At 37.0% G+C, this 19,886-nt stretch overlaps 2 protein-coding genes across 5 annotated transcripts; one reads left to right on the forward strand and one right to left on the reverse strand.

The window, feature by feature from the left end:
• Positions 1 to 4,008: 4,008 nt before the first annotated feature.
• LOC113298474 (probable acyl-activating enzyme 17, peroxisomal) lies at positions 4,009 to 10,926 on the forward strand. Of its 4 annotated transcripts, none has more exons than XM_026547231.1 (15): positions 4,009 to 4,325; positions 4,442 to 4,571; positions 4,666 to 4,934; positions 6,221 to 6,425; positions 7,111 to 7,151; positions 7,252 to 7,392; positions 8,087 to 8,166; positions 8,406 to 8,626; positions 8,924 to 9,018; positions 9,172 to 9,388; positions 9,609 to 9,647; positions 9,749 to 9,874; positions 9,953 to 10,051; positions 10,122 to 10,334; positions 10,581 to 10,926. In XM_026547231.1, the coding sequence occupies exons 1-15, from the start codon at positions 4,072 to 4,074 to the stop codon at positions 10,689 to 10,691; spliced, it is 2,241 nt and encodes a 746-aa protein (XP_026403016.1). In that variant the 5' UTR covers positions 4,009 to 4,071; the 3' UTR covers positions 10,692 to 10,926. The 4 variants fall into 4 exon arrangements, with proteins under 4 accessions (XP_026403016.1, XP_026403017.1, XP_026403018.1 ...); XM_026547232.1 differs by having other exon boundaries at positions 4,010 to 4,325; positions 7,252 to 7,377; XM_026547233.1 differs by lacking the exon at positions 9,609 to 9,647 and having other exon boundaries at positions 4,010 to 4,325.
• Positions 10,763 to 13,099, reverse strand: LOC113298475 (protein trichome birefringence-like 19). Its single transcript, XM_026547235.1, has 2 exons — positions 12,180 to 13,099; positions 10,763 to 11,974 (listed from the first exon to the last, which is right to left on the reverse strand). The coding sequence occupies exons 1-2, from the start codon at positions 12,819 to 12,821 to the stop codon at positions 11,201 to 11,203; spliced, it is 1,416 nt and encodes a 471-aa protein (XP_026403020.1). The 5' UTR covers positions 12,822 to 13,099; the 3' UTR covers positions 10,763 to 11,200.
• Positions 13,100 to 19,886: the final 6,787 nt, after the last annotated feature.

The following is a 19,886-nucleotide window of genomic DNA, read 5'->3' on the forward strand; positions in this document are numbered from 1 at the left end:
AAGGCCCCGCCCTAGGACTAGTGTTATATATATACACCCATCAGTAGGGGGATTCGATCCTGAGACCTATCCCTCCGGCCCAAAATGCTTAACCACTAGGCCAAGCTCGAATTGTTGATATAAATGTACAAAATAATTATTTTAAAACATATATCCCAACAGAAACAACCCATTAGTCGTGTTATATAGAGTCAAATTTTGAATTGTGTGTCAGTTAATAAACATATCATTGAGAGCTGATCATCAACTAAGGGCCGTCCAAGAAACAAAATTCAATAAATCTCCACGAAGTCGCACCTGAATATATTATGTATTATTGCTTTACTTGATATTAATGAGTGGGCGACCAACACCAGCGCATATAATCCAGCAGTAAGCTACTACTGAGTAATGTCAATCCAACGAGTTAACCTGCAGATCTTTGATTGACCTTACAAGAGGTAGGACAATTGTGGGATATGATCAGTCAATCTCGTATCTCGATTGGGATAGAGACACTAAGATAATTTTATCTCGGCGAAATTTTCTGTGAAATCTCAGAGTTTTTATTTCAAATTTTATACCCGCGATACGTATGTCAAGCATTTTGCATACTTATATACATTAAGTTTGTATAGATATAAAGAAATAACTTTTAATATTTTTTATTTTGTTTGAGTTTTTTATGGTTGGATTTCATATGTAAAACTTGTCTCGGCGAGATCTCAGACGCATCTCGGTGGAATCTCAACCTTTTCGGTGAGTTTCTCGGTCAAATCTTGTCTCGCGGAGATTAGGAGACTTGTTTTGACCGAGATCGACTCTATTGTATGTGATGTGGCTCAACCTAAATGGTGGTGAGGGACCCAACTTTAACACTGGGATTAGGTGCTTTTAAGTTACATGTTCAGCTTAATAATATAAGTTTACTTCATTTCAGAGAAAATTCTTATGGGGTTACTAGTCTAATAGGGGTGCTAATCTGTTAGGTTGGGATAAGGTTTACAAACCTAAGGAAATGGGAGGCATGGCTTTTAAGGATTTAGAAATGCTCAATTTAGCATTATTCAGTAAACTAGCATGCGGAGGATCTGCACTGAATCTATTGAGCTCTTATCTCAAATCTTGAGCAGTAAGTACTTTAAGAATGGAGATATCTTGCACCAGAAGATAAAAGCTACCAATTTCGCGTACAATTGGAATAGTATTATTAAAGGGCTTCAGGTTGTTGAACAAAACTATTTCACGGAAATCAAAAATGGAAAGAAAACAAAAATCGAGTTGGATAGTTAGATTCTAAGGTTAATTAATCTTCCTTCATCAATCAGTGATATCTATAGGTTTTACCAAGATGTCGAGGAACTACTTACACCAGATACTAACTCTTGGAATGTTGACCTCCTTAACCAGTTATTTGATGCAGAAACTTCTCAAAAAAATACACAGTTTATACCTTGATATTTCTAAAGAAGACGTTATGATATGAAAACCTTCCAAAAACGGTAAATTCTCCGTGAAAAACACTTACAAAAAGCTTACATTGAGTAACAATGAGATTCAAATCAATGAGAGAACTATCCAAGCTGCAGTGAGGAAATCTTTATGGCAGTGCAATGCTGCTCACAAGATTAAGTTGTTCGCATGGAAATGCATAATGAAGTTAAATCCTACTTGAATCAGACTATCCTTTTACAATAATAACATTGACATCCATTGTGGAATTTGTGAGAGTAGCGAGGAGACCATAGAACACCTTCTTTTTGAGTGCAGACATGCTAGAGCTGTATAGAGAGGTGTTAATGTTAATATAGATCCAGTCAGAAGTAGCCGGAACACTGTTTCTGAATGGTTGAGAGCTGATTCTCAAGTAACTGCATTGATCAAGACGAACGTTGGCTGTATACGTTAATGATATGGGCGTGGATCATATGGAAAGATAGATGCGATGCTATATTTCAGGGATTTTCACTAAAACCTTACAATTATGTACATAAAATTCATTTTCACTTAATTTTCATTTGCATGATAATGACATGATTCATCCTAGTTCGAGCACTAATAAGTTATCACAATGGAAACCACCTCAACCAAGGATTATAAAACTTAATGTTGATGCCTTTTTTGATCAGTTTACTAACCAACTCGGCACTAGCATTGGGTTGCGTGACTTTGCAGGTACTTGTGAAGGAATCAAAGGATACTATGCAGATGGAGTATTAAGTTCGGAAGCTGGCGAATGCATGGCAATACGTGAAGCTATGTTATGGGCAAAAGAAAAGCATCTAACAAAGATTCATATAAAGGATGAAGCAAAACTTGTTATCCAGTGTATGACTGAGAAAACTCTACTTATTCACTGGGAGAATATAAATATTCTAAAGGAAATAAAACATTTAATTTCGAGTTTTAGTTACTGTTTTTTTTATAAGTCGCAATGACAATCAAATGGCATATGCCAGATGCGGTAGCTAAGTCAGTGAGAGAGTCAGCTACATCATTTGCCTGCCAGAATAATTTTTCTAGTGAATTTCGTAGTCTCCTTGCGGGAGACCAAAACATTTCTGTTTCTTAGCAATAAAATGTTCTTTTATCAAAACAAAACACGCTGGAATGGGTAGCATGCTGGGGTCTGGATCAATTGTCCTCTATTTGTCACACTTTTATTGTTGGGTAGGATCCGTTGATATGATTATATTGACATAATCTTCACATTTTAGCGCCATTTTTTCTACTGAGCCCAACCGGCAATGAATTTGAAGCTAATTTTTTGGTGACATGTTCCTCATATAAAACTCTACAGTCCTACCAAAAATAAAAGTATTCTGAAATACGAAACTTCTCTATCCACAAATTTTAATTTCAACCGTTAATCTTCAACGGCTGATATTCAAAATCGTAGATGGTGGCTTTATACATCTTGGAATGCTCTCATTTTTGGTTGGAATATATATATTTATAAGAAGAACATGTCACCAAAAAATGAGCTTCAAATTCATTGCCGGTTGGGCTCAGTAAAAAAAATGACGCTAAAATATGGAGATTATGTCAATATAACCATGTCAACGGATCCTTATTATTTTCGTTCATTGATAGCCTAAAACGGAGTGAAAAACTGGAAAATTGTGAAGAAGTACTGCCAGTCCACCGAGTTAACTCACAGTTCTTAGATAGCCAAAAACTGAGTGAAAAGTGCTGGAAAATCGTTTGGAATTTTGCTGATTAGTACTACGGATAATGATGGTTAGTCAGCATCAGAGAAAGGGAGAGTGGAGCTAGGGATGGTCATGGGGCGGGGATGGGGCGGGGATCTTGTATCCCAGTCACTGCCCCGTTCAAAAAAAAAACCCACACCCTCCCCATTACCCGCTTGATCTGGGACGGGGCGGGTATGGGAAATACTCGTACGGGGCGGGTTTTTACGGGTTACCCATAACATTAAGCTCAAATATGATGAGTTAATTTAATAATCAATACCTAAGTTCAACCAATAATAATAATAATAATTTAAAATTTCAAACTCATAAATTCATCGTAAAACAAGCAAAGAAAAACAAATTTGTCAATAAACGAGCATCATTCATTTTAGTTCTTAATTATTTCTTATCAAGTATCTTTCTTATAATATAATATAATTTTTTAGTTTAAATATAATATAAATAATTAATGATATTTTATACTTTTACCTTTTCTTTTATAATATAATTTCTTAGTTTAAATATAATATAAATAATTAATGATATCTTATACTTTTACCTTTTCTTTTATAATATAATATCTTAGTTTAAATATAATATAAATAATTAATAAAAATATAAAATTCTAAAATGGGAACGTACGGGGCGGGGACCTAGAATCCCATCCCCGCCCCATCTCCGTTTCACTAATTTCGGATATTACCCATACCCAATCCCAAACCCGTTTGTACGGGTAGAACCCTATCCAATAGGGGCGGGTACTCACGGGGATGGGTTTGGGTGGGGCAAATGGCCATCCCTGAGTGGAGCGATAACCCTGTCCAAAAAAGAAAAGTAGGTAGAAGAGTGATCACCAGTTTCTTGTGAACAAAAATTTATAGCAGTAGAAGAAGTGAAAATGGTTTACAAATCTCTTGATCAAATCTGTGTATCAGATATCACAGAGCTAGGGATACCTACTGATGTTTCAAAACAACTTCACAAACTTCTCTCTGAAATTCTACTTAAACATGGAAAAGATACTGTTCAGACATGGAATGATATCTCCAAGAATCTATTGAACCCTAATCTTCCTTTCTCTCTTCATCAATTGATGTATTATGGTTGTTACAAAGACTTCGGCCCTGATCCCCCTGCTTGGATTCCTGACTTGTAAGTTCTGTAAACAAGGTTTTCATTAATCAAATGCTTCTAAATGATTCTTTTTTTATGCTGTTCTTTTCATCCTCGAAAATTGATAGATTCTGATTACTTGTCGATGAATATAGACAGGGCGCCATATCAACTAATGTAGGGAAGATATTAGAGAGACGGGGAAGAGAATTTCTTGGTTCAAAATACAAAAATCCCATTTCCAACTTCTCAGATTTCCATGAATTTTCTGTCTCCAAACCAGAGGTATTACGACTGACCACCACCACCACCACCACCTCCATTTTTTTTTTTTTTTTTTTTTTTTTGACCTTAGCTGGTGTCTTAATTCTGCTGATAGGTTTATTGGCAAATGGTACTGGATGAAATGAATATATCATTTTCTGTACCACCTATTTGTATTTTCCGCGAGCACCCAACGGAGGAAGGCCGATTGTCTTACCCTGGAGGTCAATGGTTACCGGGAGCTTTTTTCAATTCTGCTGAAAATTGCTTGGCTTTGAATGGTAAGAGATGTTTAGACAATATAGCTGTAATATGGAGGGATGAAGGAGATGACAATTTGCCTTTGCATCAAATGACACTTAAGGAATTACAAGAGGAGGTTTGGTATGTAATTCTTTTTTCTTTTCCATCAATTAAGGTTCTGTCAATGGTGTCTTATGTTATCAAAATAAGTTTATTGATGCTGGTGTTTGAATAGTCTGATCAAATGTTATTACCTTTCGGTTTATGATCTTGTTGCTCATTTAAGCATATTACAGTAGAATATTCTGACACAGGGTTTTAAGGTTGTCATAGTCACGAGTCTTGGTTGATTCTTCGTAAGCTTCATGCTATCACATTTTCAAATTTAAAAGCCTTTCAAATATATCGAAAGTGTCATGTATTGCGATCGTGGTTATGCCATAATCAATCAAGTTTCAACTAGGATATGTTGGATTTCTGTGAGTGACATATTCCACGGTTGGATAGAATTTGTAGTTCCTTATAGAGCATTGTAGCACTCATGTCCTTGTGGATCCTAGAATCTTGAAGGTTCTTCATTTCTTAATGTCATAATTAAAGAAACACAATTTCTCAAAAAACTCAAACTTTTTTAGAAATTAAAGTTACTTTTGCGGGTTCAAGCGGTGGACCCATTCTCCAAAATAAGGATTAATTATGTATAGGAGGAGTGTAAACGAGCAGAGCTGAGCGGAGTAGTAGGGTGCTTAGATTTGGGTTGGCTTAAACCAGGCCCAAGTTGTTTTGTATTTTTCTGCTCAAAGAACTTATTTTAAGCTTGACTTTGGCTTGTTCTAGCAACAATGTCAAGTGAGTTTAGTTTGGTCTGACTTGGATATACTCTATTGTATAATGGTTAAGTGCAGAGAACAAGCTTAATTTGAAGATTTGTTAATGAATTGTATAACCTGAAACTGAAAATGTAGATTAGTGCAAATCAAATTTGAGTGCCTAAGTTATATGACATAACTCACACCATACTAGTTTAATTGAAATAAATAGACTACTAAACGTTATAATTTGAATGTTGAAGTTATAACAGGCATGCATAAATGAACGAGCCTAACCCCAACCTAACTCGAGTTGTCTCTTGATAAACTGTGGGCTCCACATGAAGAGAGAATATCTACTATAGGCTTCTGACATGCGGTTTGGTTTGCGAACATACTAATTTGAAAGTCCATGCGTCTATAGTTTCATTGATTATGTCAATGTCAGTTGGAATAGATATGTATGATATATTCTCCTTATTTGGTTAGTCCTACCTCCGCAGAATATATTTGTACTGTGTGTGCATATTGCTAATGTTACTTCTTTTGCAGGGATGAAAATGTTATGGTATTAAACTGAATATTTATGCAAGCTATTTATTGGCATTTCTTCTGCAGTTTGGTCGCAAATGCATTATACACATTGGGCCTGGACAAAGGATCTGCCATTGCAATTGATATGCCAATGAATGTTACTGCTGTGATTATTTACTTAGCGATTGTGCTGGCCGGATTTGTTGTTGTATCCATTGCTGATAGTTTTGCTGCTCGTGAGATATCGACGAGGCTAACGTCATCAAATGCAAAAGCAATATTCACTCAGGTATTGTTGTTGTTGTACTTGATTAATTTGCATTTCCAATTTTTTCGTGGGATTTCAATGAAATAACTCAGGTAAATCTGCTAAACTTTACTACTGGTTTAGAGTGCTTTTTTTTCTGTTGCCAGCTGAATATAAATGTGTTGGGTCAATTCCATGTGATGTGGCTCTTGTGACGATACCTTTTCCAATTTGCTATTATACAGTTATACTCGTGTAGGATGCTGTATTTAATTGTTTAGAATTATTTATATATATTTTATATTAAGGAAGTCAATAATAATTCTAGTTTAGTATTTCACCATTTTGCCAGCTTGAGTTATGAAGATTGTCCATTTCTTAGAAAGATCTTGTATCAAGTGGATTCTTAGCTACGTGTTTTAGAATATCATATTCTAAAAAGGGAAAGCCCAAGCATTCCATGATGTCATCATTCTCCTGTTAACCTCATTTAGGTTGTGAAAATCATGCTGTACGAACCATGCTACTCTGCAGCTTTACTTAAACATCGAGGAGCTTTATTGATGCTAGTAAAATAATTAATTTCTTTGTTGTCCAGCTCAAAGCATTTTTTTTTATGAACACATCATTTCCTGGATGATAAATGCTATGTTTTTTCTTGAATCACCCACCTATTGTTCTAATAAAACCTCAGCTGTATTCCATCTTGAAACTGTTCCCTTTCTAGGATTTTATTATACGTGGAGGAAAAAGTCTTCCGCTGTATAGGTGCGTTCTTTCTCATTCTTGCATTACTTATTCCGTTACTTGTTTCTTGTTGTAAGACGACTTTGTTAGTTTGTAACTGTTCCACATTTTGTTCTTGCAGTAGAGTTGTTGATGCTGAATCACCGTTAGCTATAGTTGTTCCTTCTAGAGGCTGTAGCATCTCAGTCGAATTGCGGGATGATGATTTGGCTTGGCCTACTTTCGTGGAGAGAGCAAAATATTCCAAGTATGTCTCTCATGAGTATGTTTTCATTCCTTTTCCGGTGAAGTTATATATCTTTACATGTGTTAAGTTTTTGGCGTTCTGTGAACTTCACATCTTATTACCTAGAATGGGTGGATCTTAAGTCATAGTACTGTAGTTTTCACAGTTGGTCAAGGCTACTGCATCTTCACAATTCTGGGCTATTTTGTCTATGGATGATGTTCTTTCATGGAGTACATAGACAAAAAATGTTTTCGCCATTAGCCTCTAAAAGGAAGATATTGGCCTGCAGCTTAGGTTTTTTGTTCTTTCTTACTGCTGATTAGAGATCAGGTAAATTGGGTTCTCTGAGAAGTTTCAAATTAGTTTGATTCTTTCTGAGTTGATTTATATGTAGAATCTAAGATGGTTATCTTTATATAAGGGAGGCGTAGAACAGTCTCCTTATGAACCATCACGTGTTCGTTTAGACGTCAGTTTCTTCGTTTAGACGTCAGTTTCTGTGAGTCGTGCTTCCATTCCATTCATGTATAACCTTAATCCTGGTATCAGATGATCAACATTCAAGAACAAAACAGATCTACTAATTCAGAAAACATGGAAGTTGCTTAGTTTCATGTGTCAACTTTGAGATATGCAAAAAGTTACATCGTGATCAGTGGCCTAGTTCTGACTTCGAAAGTAACTTCATGTTTACACCAGCCTGACTGCTTATTTTTATTTGTCAAAGGAGCGGAAATATTGGTTTTACTGCTGTCGGGCAACCAATAGAAGCTTTCTCAAATATCCTTTTTTCGTCTGGAACAACAGGTAGCTTTCACTTTATGCTGAATGATACGGAAGCATAAACATTAACCGATCATTTCAAAGTCTTAGCATCATGCCAAATACCTTTAACTGTAAACTTTTAGTTTGTTGTTATAAACATTTTGTAACTGTATCCTGGGTGCATGCGACCAAAGTACTATAATATTGTGTCTCAATAGTTTCCGATACTTCGTGTAATCTGATCTTGTTTTACTTCTGATCATATTCTTTCTGGTTTGTAGGGGAACCAAAGGCGATCCCATGGACCCATGCAACTCCCTTGAAGGCGGCTGCTGATGCCTGGTGTCACATGGATGTTCGTAAAGGTGATGTCGTTGTGTGGCCTACAAATCTTGGCTGGATGATGGGACCTTGGCTAGTTTATGCGTCTCTCTTGAACGGGGCTTCCATTGCTCTATATAACGGGTCACCCCTTGGTTCTGGATTTTGCAAGTTTGTACAGGTATTATCTTTACTTCGTACAACACATCTTTTTCATCTGCTACTTTGGTGGAGGTTTGCTCATTTCTTAGAAGAGAATGAGGACATTTCTGTCAAATTCCTGTGTTTCCTTTTTAGAGTACATTTCTTTACTTAGTTTTAGCTTGTCCAATTTTGAATAGAAGTGTTGAACTCAGGATATGCTTTCAATCTTGCTGCATATGTGTACTTATTTTCTATGTTAGAGCCTTCTCTTTATTTGAAGTTTTGATCTTCGTAATTTATTAGTTTTCTTAAATCCGTCTTTGTAACTGACTAGGATGCCAAGGTAACGATGCTTGGAGTGGTTCCCAGTGTTGTCCGCGCCTGGAAAAATTCGAACTGCACCTATGGATTTGATTGGTCTGCTATTCGGTAAGTCAGGCTCACCCACATTGTTTCTTTTTCTTTCAAAGCTCACTAGTGCATTTTAGCTATTCTTGTTTTCATATCTTAAATAGAAATTTTAGACGCCATGATAACTGTCAGTTTCATGACTGAGTCTAGGATTTTATTGAAATCTGATAGATGCTTTAGCTCCACTGGTGAGGCATCTAACGCCGATGAATACCTCTGGCTGATGGGAAGAGCTCAGTACAAGCCTGTCATCGAGTATTGTGGTGGTACTGAGATTGGTGGTGGATTTGTTAGTGGATCATTGCTGCAACCTCAATCATTAGCTGCATTTAGTACTCCAGCAATGGGCTGTACACTGTATATCCTTGCCGAAGATGGAAATCCTATTGTATGTTATTTCATCCTTTCAGTTTGTTGCATCATTGGACTTCCCACACTAGTCTGGTTAAATTGTACTCTTGTGGTGTAGGCGCTACATGTGTCTGAAAGGCCTCAATTTTCATTATCATTTGCTGCAGCCTCAATTCTATATTGGCATTTGTCATCTGAATGACTTCCCTGCCTTTGAGCTGCTTCTATATTTTATAATGGACGTTTCTTACTAACAGAACTACAGAAGTGCTGTTGATATTCTTAGCGAACCACAAGTAATGAAGACAAACTAAATCTCTGTAGTAACTTGATGGACAGTGTGGTACTAATCACTTAGCAAGTTATTAACCTAATTCTGAATTGGTGAAATTCCCAGCCACACAATGCTCCAGGGATAGGTGAACTGGCCCTTGATCCAAGAATGCTAGGCGCTTCAAATACGCTGCTGAATGCTCAACACCATGATGTCTACTTCAAGGGGATGCCAATCGTGAATGGGAAGGTAAGCACATTTGTGTCGTTGCTTACTAAATGCCATTAAATTGTATTTAATTTATATATCTAAACATTTCTCATCCAGGTTCTTCGAAAACATGGGGATGAGTTTGAACGTACTTTTGCTGGATATTACAAAGCGCATGGTCGTGCAGATGATACAATGAATCTTGGGGGCATTAAGGTTTGTATACAACTTTACATGAGCTTCAACAACTAATTCACATCTGACTTGTTCTATTTTGTTAATGCAGATAAGTTCAATTGAGATTGAGCGGATCTGTAATTCAGTTGATGATACTATCCTTGAAACAGCAGCTATTGGGGTTCCCACTTTTGGAGGCGGCCCTGAAAGATTGGTTATTATTGCAGTCTTCAAGGATATAAAAAATGCTGCGCCAAACTTGAATCAACTGAGGACTGTATTTAATTCTTCGCTGCAACAGAAGTTGAATCCTTTATTCAAGGTTCGTTAGTCTTGGTCTACCCTAAGTTTTATCATTTCAAAATGATTCTTGTAATCTGGATAGAATGTAAGGCAAACCACTTGCCATCTTGACACCTACACATCCCATGTGTATAGGCTCTCACCATATCTTGTTTGCCTGCAGTCCTATTTGTAGACCGAAGAGGAAGGAAGACTTTATACTTATAACTTCTATAGCTTTGAGACAGTACTGCTGACTCTGCTTTCTTGTACCTCTATTTTTCAGGTTTCTTATGTGATGCCTATGGCGGCTCTTCCAAGGACAGCCTCAAATAAGGTCATGAGAAGGGTTTTGCGGCAGCAGTTGGTTCAGCACAACCGAGAGGCGAAGTTGTAATATTTGTATTGTGGATCTATAGCTACATGCTTCTGGGAATATTACTGCAAAGGTCTGTTTTTGCAGACAAGTTGAATCATTTGCCTTACCGAAATGAACTTGAGGTTCTTTACGTCTTCAGAGATCATCTGAATTCAGAAGGAATCCTTCATGTATCTAGATCAGTTCCCACAGATACATTGACAATATAATCATAAAATTACCTTAGTTAAAAATCTCTTTATTTTAAACAGCATGCATAAATATGTTGCATAATTATTGCGGAATACAAAAAGGAGTGGAAAAAAAGAAAGAGTCAGTCTTAGCTAAGTTAGCTAATGACCGTTTCTTGTAGCACTCACTACCGCCACTTATTGTTCCCCTCGCTTGATTTATCAGGGTTCTCGTGATTCGTAACTAAACTGCCTGTGGAAATTGCTTCCCTTGTGCTGCTGATAATTTTCATGCAGTTTTCCACTCTACACCTGATTTCACCCTTGAGAAAGAAAAGACTTTCCACACATGTTTTTTCAATTAGTTTCGATCTTCAACATCTCAAACAAGATATCATTCGAAGTATCAATAGGGCCAGGCAAACACCAATGCACACAATCATTGTACTTGCCAACCTCTCCTTTCGTGTGCCAATAACTACTTGGATGTCCATCTGGTCTCAACCACAACATTTGAGTTGTATCAAGCAATCTAAAATTGTTGACGACCCCTGAATTCTTCTTCAGCCCCTCTCTCTCGGCAACCTTAAACTCCTCCAATTGAGTCGTATACATCTTGAGATCTTGATCATGCAATTGCGTCTCATTACTCAAAAATGGCTTCGTCTTTAAGCAATTCCCACCTTCATTCCATGACCCACCCTCAAAATGCGATGGTGAGAACGTTCTTAAGAATGCTATACCCTTGAAATTTTCTAAGCTGTTAACAGCTCTGAACGAGGTTGCAAAAGCTCTTCCATAACCATATGTGGGATCAAAATGTTTGACGTTATCATCATCACAGTATAAGCATCCAACAAGTTTACCACTTTCATAAAACATCGCGGGACGAAAGAACCAGTGTCCAGCAGACAAAATTATGTAATCATGATATTCGATCTGTGAAGTCCATTCGACATCGAATTCATCGAGGTAGATATTCAGTGGTGCACCACTATTACTTGGACCATTTTCTTTTGTTTTCACAAGATACGGGGACCAAAACAAGGACAGGGTGAAGTTGTAATTTGTGTAGACTACCCGTTTGGTTTGTGGATCTGGTGAGTAGGAATGGTCCTCTGGGTACCCTACCTGAAATTTCAAGAAAAACCAAACTACATTAATGAGATTGTAATCTATTCAAGATCTACGTACACCAAGTAGAAATGATCCGAGAGCCAGTTAATTATCACGGGAAATCATATTGGTATCACAGACTTATGAATCAAGAACTATGCGAGAATATGTATGGAAAGTTAAATGAGTGTTACAAACTTTAAAAAGTAGTAGTACGTACCTTGGCAAGGAGGCACACCAAGGAAGCAAACTGATTTCTTCCAACAGAATCTCCAATAAATGCCAGAGACTTCCCCCTTAGAAGCTCCAAGAATTCCACCGGATCGAAAATGGGAAGTTCACATTCATTTGGTTTCCATCTCCATTTGGTAAAATCCAAGTTGGGTTTTTCGTATTTTATGCAATTCTGTTGCTCATGTATTGCTGAACATGTTGCATTAGTATAGTACGGAGCATTTTCTTCATCCCAGACCCATTTACCCGTAAAGAGATCGCATTTCTGCTTATTCTGATCAGTAGTACTACTTGGGGCCAAACTTACTCTCAACCCTTCGTCAACTACTGCATCTCGTGAAGAAGAAGAAGAAGAAACAGGTGAAGTAATTGAAGATGGGAGTACTACTGGTGATGAAGAATTAGAAACCCCGTTTGGTAGTAGATATGAAGGGTTATTATTTGTACTACGAAAAGGAGCACCATTTAGAAGAACAAACGTGATGATAATTGAGGTTACTAATAAGAGGGACGGTAGATATCGGATAGCAACATTAGTAAGATTGTTATGCTGTTTGTGTTGAATTTGATAATACTTGCCATCGACATCAATGGGAAGTTCTTGCAAGGATGAGTGATGTTTTTCCATGGAGAGTCAGAGACCAAGAGGAGGATGTTGAGAAACAATTAGTCGTTTCTTCGTTAATATTAATTATAATTATACATATAATCAAGAAGTCCAAGTATCGTACCAAAGTTTAATTTTCTTTTATCAAGATCTAAGAAAATTTAAACAAAATGCGATTTCCGTCTTTGGAGGCGTATCGAGACAGACGTAGAAGCTTCTGAGGTTTTAAATCCCATGTTAATGTAATGGGCAGGTGTGTGTCATATCAACCGAACCGTACATGCGTGAGCTAAGAGTTTTGTCACGTCATGCGTGACTTGTTTTATGCCGAAGGACCAAACAAAATCGAAATGCATTATGCATGTAACTAGAATTCTACATACCACAACTTAATCAAAATCCTTGAAGCCTGGATGAAGTAATGGTAAAGTAGGATGAGTAAGAAAAAGAAAACAGATCGTACAATGGGGAATGTTCACTTCCCTGGGTAAAACACTAGAGAATGCGAAGGAAAGAACAACGACACTCCACTCCCTGACAAATAGTACAAGGAAAGAAGCATTAAACTCTTAATCGTTCTAGCAAGTTAAGTCAATGATATAAATTGATATAACTAGAGACAACCTAAAACATTTCAATCCCGCTGATCACGGAGGAATCACCTTCTTAACTGCCAATGACCACCATGTAACAGAACGATGCAGTGCCCAATGTCAGGCTAAAAACCAATACCCTGTTGGACTCTCATTGGTTATATTACCGAAGTGGTACGCATCCCGCGGGTTATACCGAGTGAGAGAGTGCGGTGAGACTCCTCCCAACCCGGTGGTTTAGCAGGGATGGGTTTAGTGTAGGTCCCACCCCACAACCCGTCACCCGTGGGATATAAATCATTTCTGGGAAAAGGACAATAGTCCCACATCGCTAGATTCCGCATGATATGAGAGGACCGTTCCACTCATTGTCAATTGGTGTTGAGTTGGATGCCCGCAAATTTTAACACGATTATTTTATTATACCTCACTCCATTGGATGATTTATTTGTTTTATCCGTAGGCTATATGATGAGAGGATGGATGAAAAAAGTTTTGGTTACACCTGTAATAGCTAATTACCGACAGATAAAGGTAGCATCATCTCAAGCTAGGATGTACCCGAAGACTGATAGAAAAGAAGCAGGGAATCGATTCCTCGACCACGACACAGTAAAAGAGAAATCTACAACAGTGTTGCATGTGCTAGAATTCACATACCACAACTTAATCAAAATCCTTGAAGCTTGGAAGGAAACGTAAAGTACTAAAAAAGAAAAAGAAAACAGATGGTGAAATGGGGAGTATTCACTAGGTAAAACTAGGGCTCCACATAACCGATCCAACCCGTCGATTCAATCCGCACCCGCCGAATACCCGCATCCGATTCAACCCACCTAGGCATGGGTCGATTATGGATGAGGCACGCGAGAACCCACCGTATGTTGGGTCGGTTGCGGGTAGAAACTTCCGTCACCTGAACCGATCCATCCACCCGCCCAAAACTATTCCTGATCCTTTGATTATCTAATTCTAACCTAGAATAAATCGCAGTCGTTGAAGAGATGAAATAAAAGACCTAACCTAATCGCATTTTTCACGAAACCCTTCTTTTCCGCCTCTTCTCTCCTTCTCAGACAGTCAGACTCCATTTTTCACGAAACCCTTCTCATCTCTCAAATCAGATTCGCTTTGTGGATCACCGGCATCACCAGCAGCAAACCAATAACGGAAGGTAAGACTAGGAACCGCTGTACACTTGTAATTTTTTGATTATGTGATTTCTTGTGATTTTCAATTTAGGGTTTATCTGTTTAGGGTATTGTTTTTTAATTTTAGTTTGGGGTTTATCTGCTTTATGTAATCTGAGTGCTTATACTGGTGATTTCAATTAGGGTGTGATGAATTACTTGTTTTTTATTTCAATTAGGGTACTGGTGATTTCAATTTCAGTCTCTTATTTGATTCATTGATTTTTTTTTTGTTACAAATATGGAAATATTCGTGTGATAGCTCATGTGCGCATGGTTCATTGATTAGAACTGAAGAAGACCGAAAGTCTTGGAATTGAAAAACAAAGGTTCATTGATTACTTTGTCTGCTGAAACAGACATAGGTCAGTCATCAACAATGATTCAGTTAGCATGCTTTCAAGATTGATTCAATACTAGTTGTTATAACTAGTATTGAATGAGCTAGTGTTGTTGTTGATGATGCCAAAGATATGGGTTTCCATAAATTGTTGTTGTTTCCTCTGCATTGGCTTTGATGGTGTTGGCATGTCTTTGATTACTTTAGGTTGGTGTGGTTTCTAAGTTTGAATCTTGAAGACAGCAATAAAGCCACAACTTGGCCACACACTTTAGTTTACAAGTAATTCAGCTTTGTTGTTTATCTTTTTATGTTGGTCCTGTTAACTTTCGAAGTTGTGTTGATCACGTAATATCAATAGCTTCACTAGTTCTGACTTTATTATGAGTGAAGCTTGATTCTCTTGTTGGTGAAGGGGGACTGTCTCATAATGTGTTTGGTATACTTTATTGGAAATATGAAATGATATTTGAGTTTGTTGATGTTCTGTAAATCATCCGTACAATGTGGGTGTTTGCTTGTCACAATGGATGCAGAGCTATTTGGTGACCTTGATGCTTCTTCCATCGTCATAGATGATTGATTCCTATTGGCTTAGACAAGGTAATGACGCCAAGGGTCATTGTCAGTAGCTTGATCTTTCTGAGTTCATTGTTTGTCTGTTTCATCTTTGTTATTGTAACTAATTTACATACTTCGTTTTATTTCAGGCTTTCAGCGCATTCGGAGGTAAAACATCCACATCTTTTCTGCTGGTCGCTTTATATGATCTTAGGCTTTAGTATAGTAGGCAATACTCAATATTAATGCACTCTTTTATCTTTTGAGCTTTGAAAAATTGAATTTTGTTCTTGTTATTGTTAGCTTTATCACTTTGGAGTTTGCAATTTTGCATCAACTTCTTACTTCTCTGGATTTTTATTATGTAAACACTTTGTCAGTAACTGTAACTGTATTACTGTAAATATGTAATGCTCATTTTATTTTATGGGTGGGTAACCCGCCACCAACCCGACCAAAACCCGCCGTAATGTGGGTCGGGTGAAAACCGACCCATTGTGATGTTGGGTCGGTTGCGGGTGACAACTTCTATTACCCGCCATCAGTGGGTTAGGTGGTGGGTGAGGTCAAAATCGACCCAAACCGACCCATGTACAGCCCTAAGTAAAACACTAGAGACTAGAGAGAATGTGAAGGATAGTCCCAAGCAAATACTATGGGAAGGAAAGAACAGTAACAAGGGAAAGAGACCAGAGAGCATTAAACTCATTCATTCATGTGGCAGTTTCTTGATTGTTCTAGTAAGTTAAGTCAATGATATAACTAGAGAGTAGAGACAGCCCAAAACATTTCAGGAATCATTTTTTTGGCAAAGACTACGGGCTTTCATTATTTTCAACGGAAAATGGATCATTTGTCCAAATATTTTTGAAACATGGTTCAAATGGACGAGTAAAAATTATTATGGGTGAAATGGACACCGAAAAATAGCAAGGATGAAACTGGATTCATCCTGACTTAAACTTAAAAAATAGCAAGGATAAAACTGGATGCATCCTGATGTAAATTAAAAATAAAAAAAAAATATTTGGAAATGGGTAGGATGAAGCCGTTTACATCCTTACTATTTTTACATTTTTGTCCATTTAAACAGTATAAAAATCTAAATGTTCTTTTCACCCAGAAATTGTTTATTTTGGTCTTTTTAACCAGTTTTGTATATTTTCAAACACGTGGTCGGTGATTATATAAATTTTAATCAAACAACCAATCTTCTGGCAGTAATGTTGTTTTCCGTAAACAAATGGGTGAACGAGATTTTAAGTACGTTGGAAATTAGCCACAAAGGCACAAACCACTTGTACCTTGTAAAGCACGGGATATTTTCTTGTTGAACCATCTTTTAGTTTACCTAATTATTATTCCGTAGATTGGTGTTAATATCATCATATAGGACGTATTACTTTGAGTCATTTTACCCATATAGATCACGGGATGATACTGGACTTGATAGTGGTTCTGCATTGTTTTCATAGAAAAAGCACAACAACGACAAAGGGTATATAGACAACTATAGTTAGCAAAGTTATCATAGGGTAAGACACCGCATCCCCACTTGAATGGCACCTTTAACTAACAATTTTGAAGGGCTCCAGGTCCCCCGATTTTATCTTTCAAGCGCAGTTTAAGAGGGAATTCTAGTAATCTAATCTTTATTTAGCTTGTTCTGTATTCTTTTTTCTGTTAGCCTCTTACTATTTGTAAGTTGCTCCTTGAACATTCTTTTTTCTTCTAATAATCTTCTTCTTCATCATTTATATATATATATATATGTTTTTATGTTTTCTAAGCACCAACTAGATTTTATGCCCGTGCCACGCCCGGGCGGCTTCGCAAACTTGGTTCACCAATTGAATCTACAACTACAAATAGAATGGCATAGTTATGCACCAACTACAAATACAATGCATCACTGCCTCTTTCTTTGAGCCATATTTTTGATTTGGTAAAGCTCGGCTTCGCCTCGCCTCTCCCAGTCCCAATATGATCTGGTACAAATATAATGCATCACTGCCTCTTTATTTGGACCATATTTTTGATTTGGTAAAGCTCGGCTTCGCCTCGTCCCGATTTGATTTGGTGAAGCTGGGCTTCGGCTTCGCCTCGCCTCTCCCAGTCCCGATATGATTTGGTAAAGCTCGGCATCGGCTTCGCCTCCCCCCTCCCCCTACCCTACCGATTTGATTTGGTAAAGCTCGGCTTCGCCTCGCCCCGATTTGATTCCGATGCATTTTTGATTTAGTGTCGCCAAGTTTCTGCATAAAATTGGGACGCCTGAATTCGGCTTCGCTAACATTCATCGTTACAATAAGACATCCGACTCAAACCCTTAGTTCATTACACAAAACAACTTAATGTTCCAAGCATGAAAACATGTACGTCCTTATTTGACAAATTAGGTAAATACCATAATTACTTTTTTAAAATTTAGATTATCATTATGAAATGTTTTTAAACTCAGCTACATATTAGTCCTTTTACACACTAATATCTAAACAATTAAGAGCTAAGCTTTATTTTCCTTAGCAGCAGAACCATCCTGCCGAAGTCGTTTAGTTTTTCAAGTAGACGCACCATCATCCTGTCGAAGTCGTTCGGTTTTCTAAATAGGCGGCGTGTCCAAACTTTTATTCAGGAGGTGTATCATGGCAAACACTACTGGCATGTATAATACCATGGTGGTTTATTTTCCACTAAATTAGTATGTGAACTGTAATATTTTCTAACAGTGAGAACTACAGGTTGAGATATAATAAAAATAAATTTACTAATTACATATGATATACAGAATCCCAATACAGAATCCCAATACCTACAACCGGCGATATGGCAAACAAAGATGGATCAAATTAATCAACTAAAACAAAACTAATGATTTACAGAAGTATCCATAAATTGATCAATGTTTTTCCACTCTTTCAGTAACGGCAACAATAGTTTTTCCCTTATCAGCCTACTTAATTTAGTAGTTTAAAATCCAAGCAACAAATAACCTAGCTAAAAAACCATCGGTAACTATCTGATGATCTAGCCTTCCACAACATGATACACCAAGCAGGTAAACCATGTAAACAACATAGGTGAAGGGAAGGTATTGTGACCAACTTATATAGCAAATGGTATCCATATTAAGTAATTATATAATTTTTGAATCCCCTAATTCAAAAATTGTCTAAGCATTGTGATGTCTACAGGTGTAATTTGTGAGTATCACTGGATCAGTTAATGGAATTCCATAACAACAGTAAATTAATTATAATATGGAATATCCTTGTAAACCAAGTGCAGAACATGTTTGTAAACCTGGTGAGGACACTTTGAGGTTGTGGAGCTGCTTCTTCTCCCTCTTCTTTGAATTCCTTTTATTTATCTTGTGCAACCACGTTGCAAGGTTTTCATCATTTTCAGCTTTCTCATCTTTTCCTAAATCATTTCCACAATCTGCAATTTCCCCATTAATTAGAATTATGACATTGAAGCGAATTGTATGAATATTTGCTAAATTAGTCTCGTCGTTCTGTAAGTAAGAAAAAAGAAAATTGGTATATTAATTTGTGGCTCCAAAAATATTATAGAACACCAAAATGTTAATCCAATATTCGTTGCCAAGTAGTAATGCAGACTAAGGCCCACACAAGATTATATGTCTAGAACTTAAATCTTAGCGGTGATCGTTTCAAACGATTCGTTTGTATGCATGCTTAAGAGTCCACAGAAAGAAAGACAGTGAACAATCAAAGAACAAATCATTAAGGTTTTAATTTCCTAGATCATAATGTAGGATTTTGTTAGGAAGGGTTTCATAATTTTGATGTTTTAATTGGTGCCCTTGACCATCCTACATGTTTTTCTTCTTTAAATTATTCTAGACACATATTGCATCAATCAATACACTCTTATCAAAATTAAAATAAGGAAATTTCAACAATCTGTTAGTTTTGACGGTAGCTTAGTAATCACTATAATTTCATCCACCACCAAAAGACAAACTAAATTGATCGCAAACTGAGGCACCCAAACAAATTAAGCAAGAATACAGAGAGCCTTTATACTGGGAAGTGAACTCATTGGGCAGCAACTTTTAGAACGATTTAATTTATCCTTAGAAAAATAATGGGCTATCTAATATCATGGTAATGTGAAAGCTTTCAACTTTATATATATATACTAACGTCAATACTGACCATTTACACAGCTAAACATCACCTTGCAGCTGATTATATAATTAGCTATCCCAGTCCCACGCAACTCCAGTAAACTTTTCCCCACCAAATTCAGCACCTTTTGTGAAAATGTTTCCCCACCAAATGTACTCTCTGACTAACATGTGGTCTGCAATTGGACACAAAATTCATGAGATAAATATACTAACTCCATAAACTTCTGCCATAGTAATGAAGGT

Source organism: Papaver somniferum, chromosome 7 (genome assembly GCF_003573695.1).
Source record: "Papaver somniferum cultivar HN1 chromosome 7, ASM357369v1, whole genome shotgun sequence".
In the NCBI taxonomy this organism is placed as follows: Eukaryota; Viridiplantae; Streptophyta; class Magnoliopsida; order Ranunculales; family Papaveraceae; genus Papaver; species Papaver somniferum.

Coding starts and splice junctions, on each gene's coding strand:
- LOC113298474 (XM_026547231.1), top strand. CDS start 4,072: ATGGTTTACAAATCTCTTGATCAAATCTGTGTATCAGATATCACAGAG. Junction 7,393..8,086: donor TCCAAGTATGTCTCTCATGA/GTATGTTTTCAT, acceptor TATTTGTCAAAG/GAGCGGAAATATTGGTTTTA. Junction 8,627..8,923: donor GATTTTGCAAGTTTGTACAG/GTATTATCTTTA, acceptor GTAACTGACTAG/GATGCCAAGGTAACGATGCT.
- LOC113298475 (XM_026547235.1), bottom strand. CDS start 12,821: ATGGAAAAACATCACTCATCCTTGCAAGAACTTCCCATTGATGTCGAT. Junction 11,975..12,179: donor TGGTGTGCCTCCTTGCCAAG/GTACGTACTACT, acceptor TTGAAATTTCAG/GTAGGGTACCCAGAGGACCA.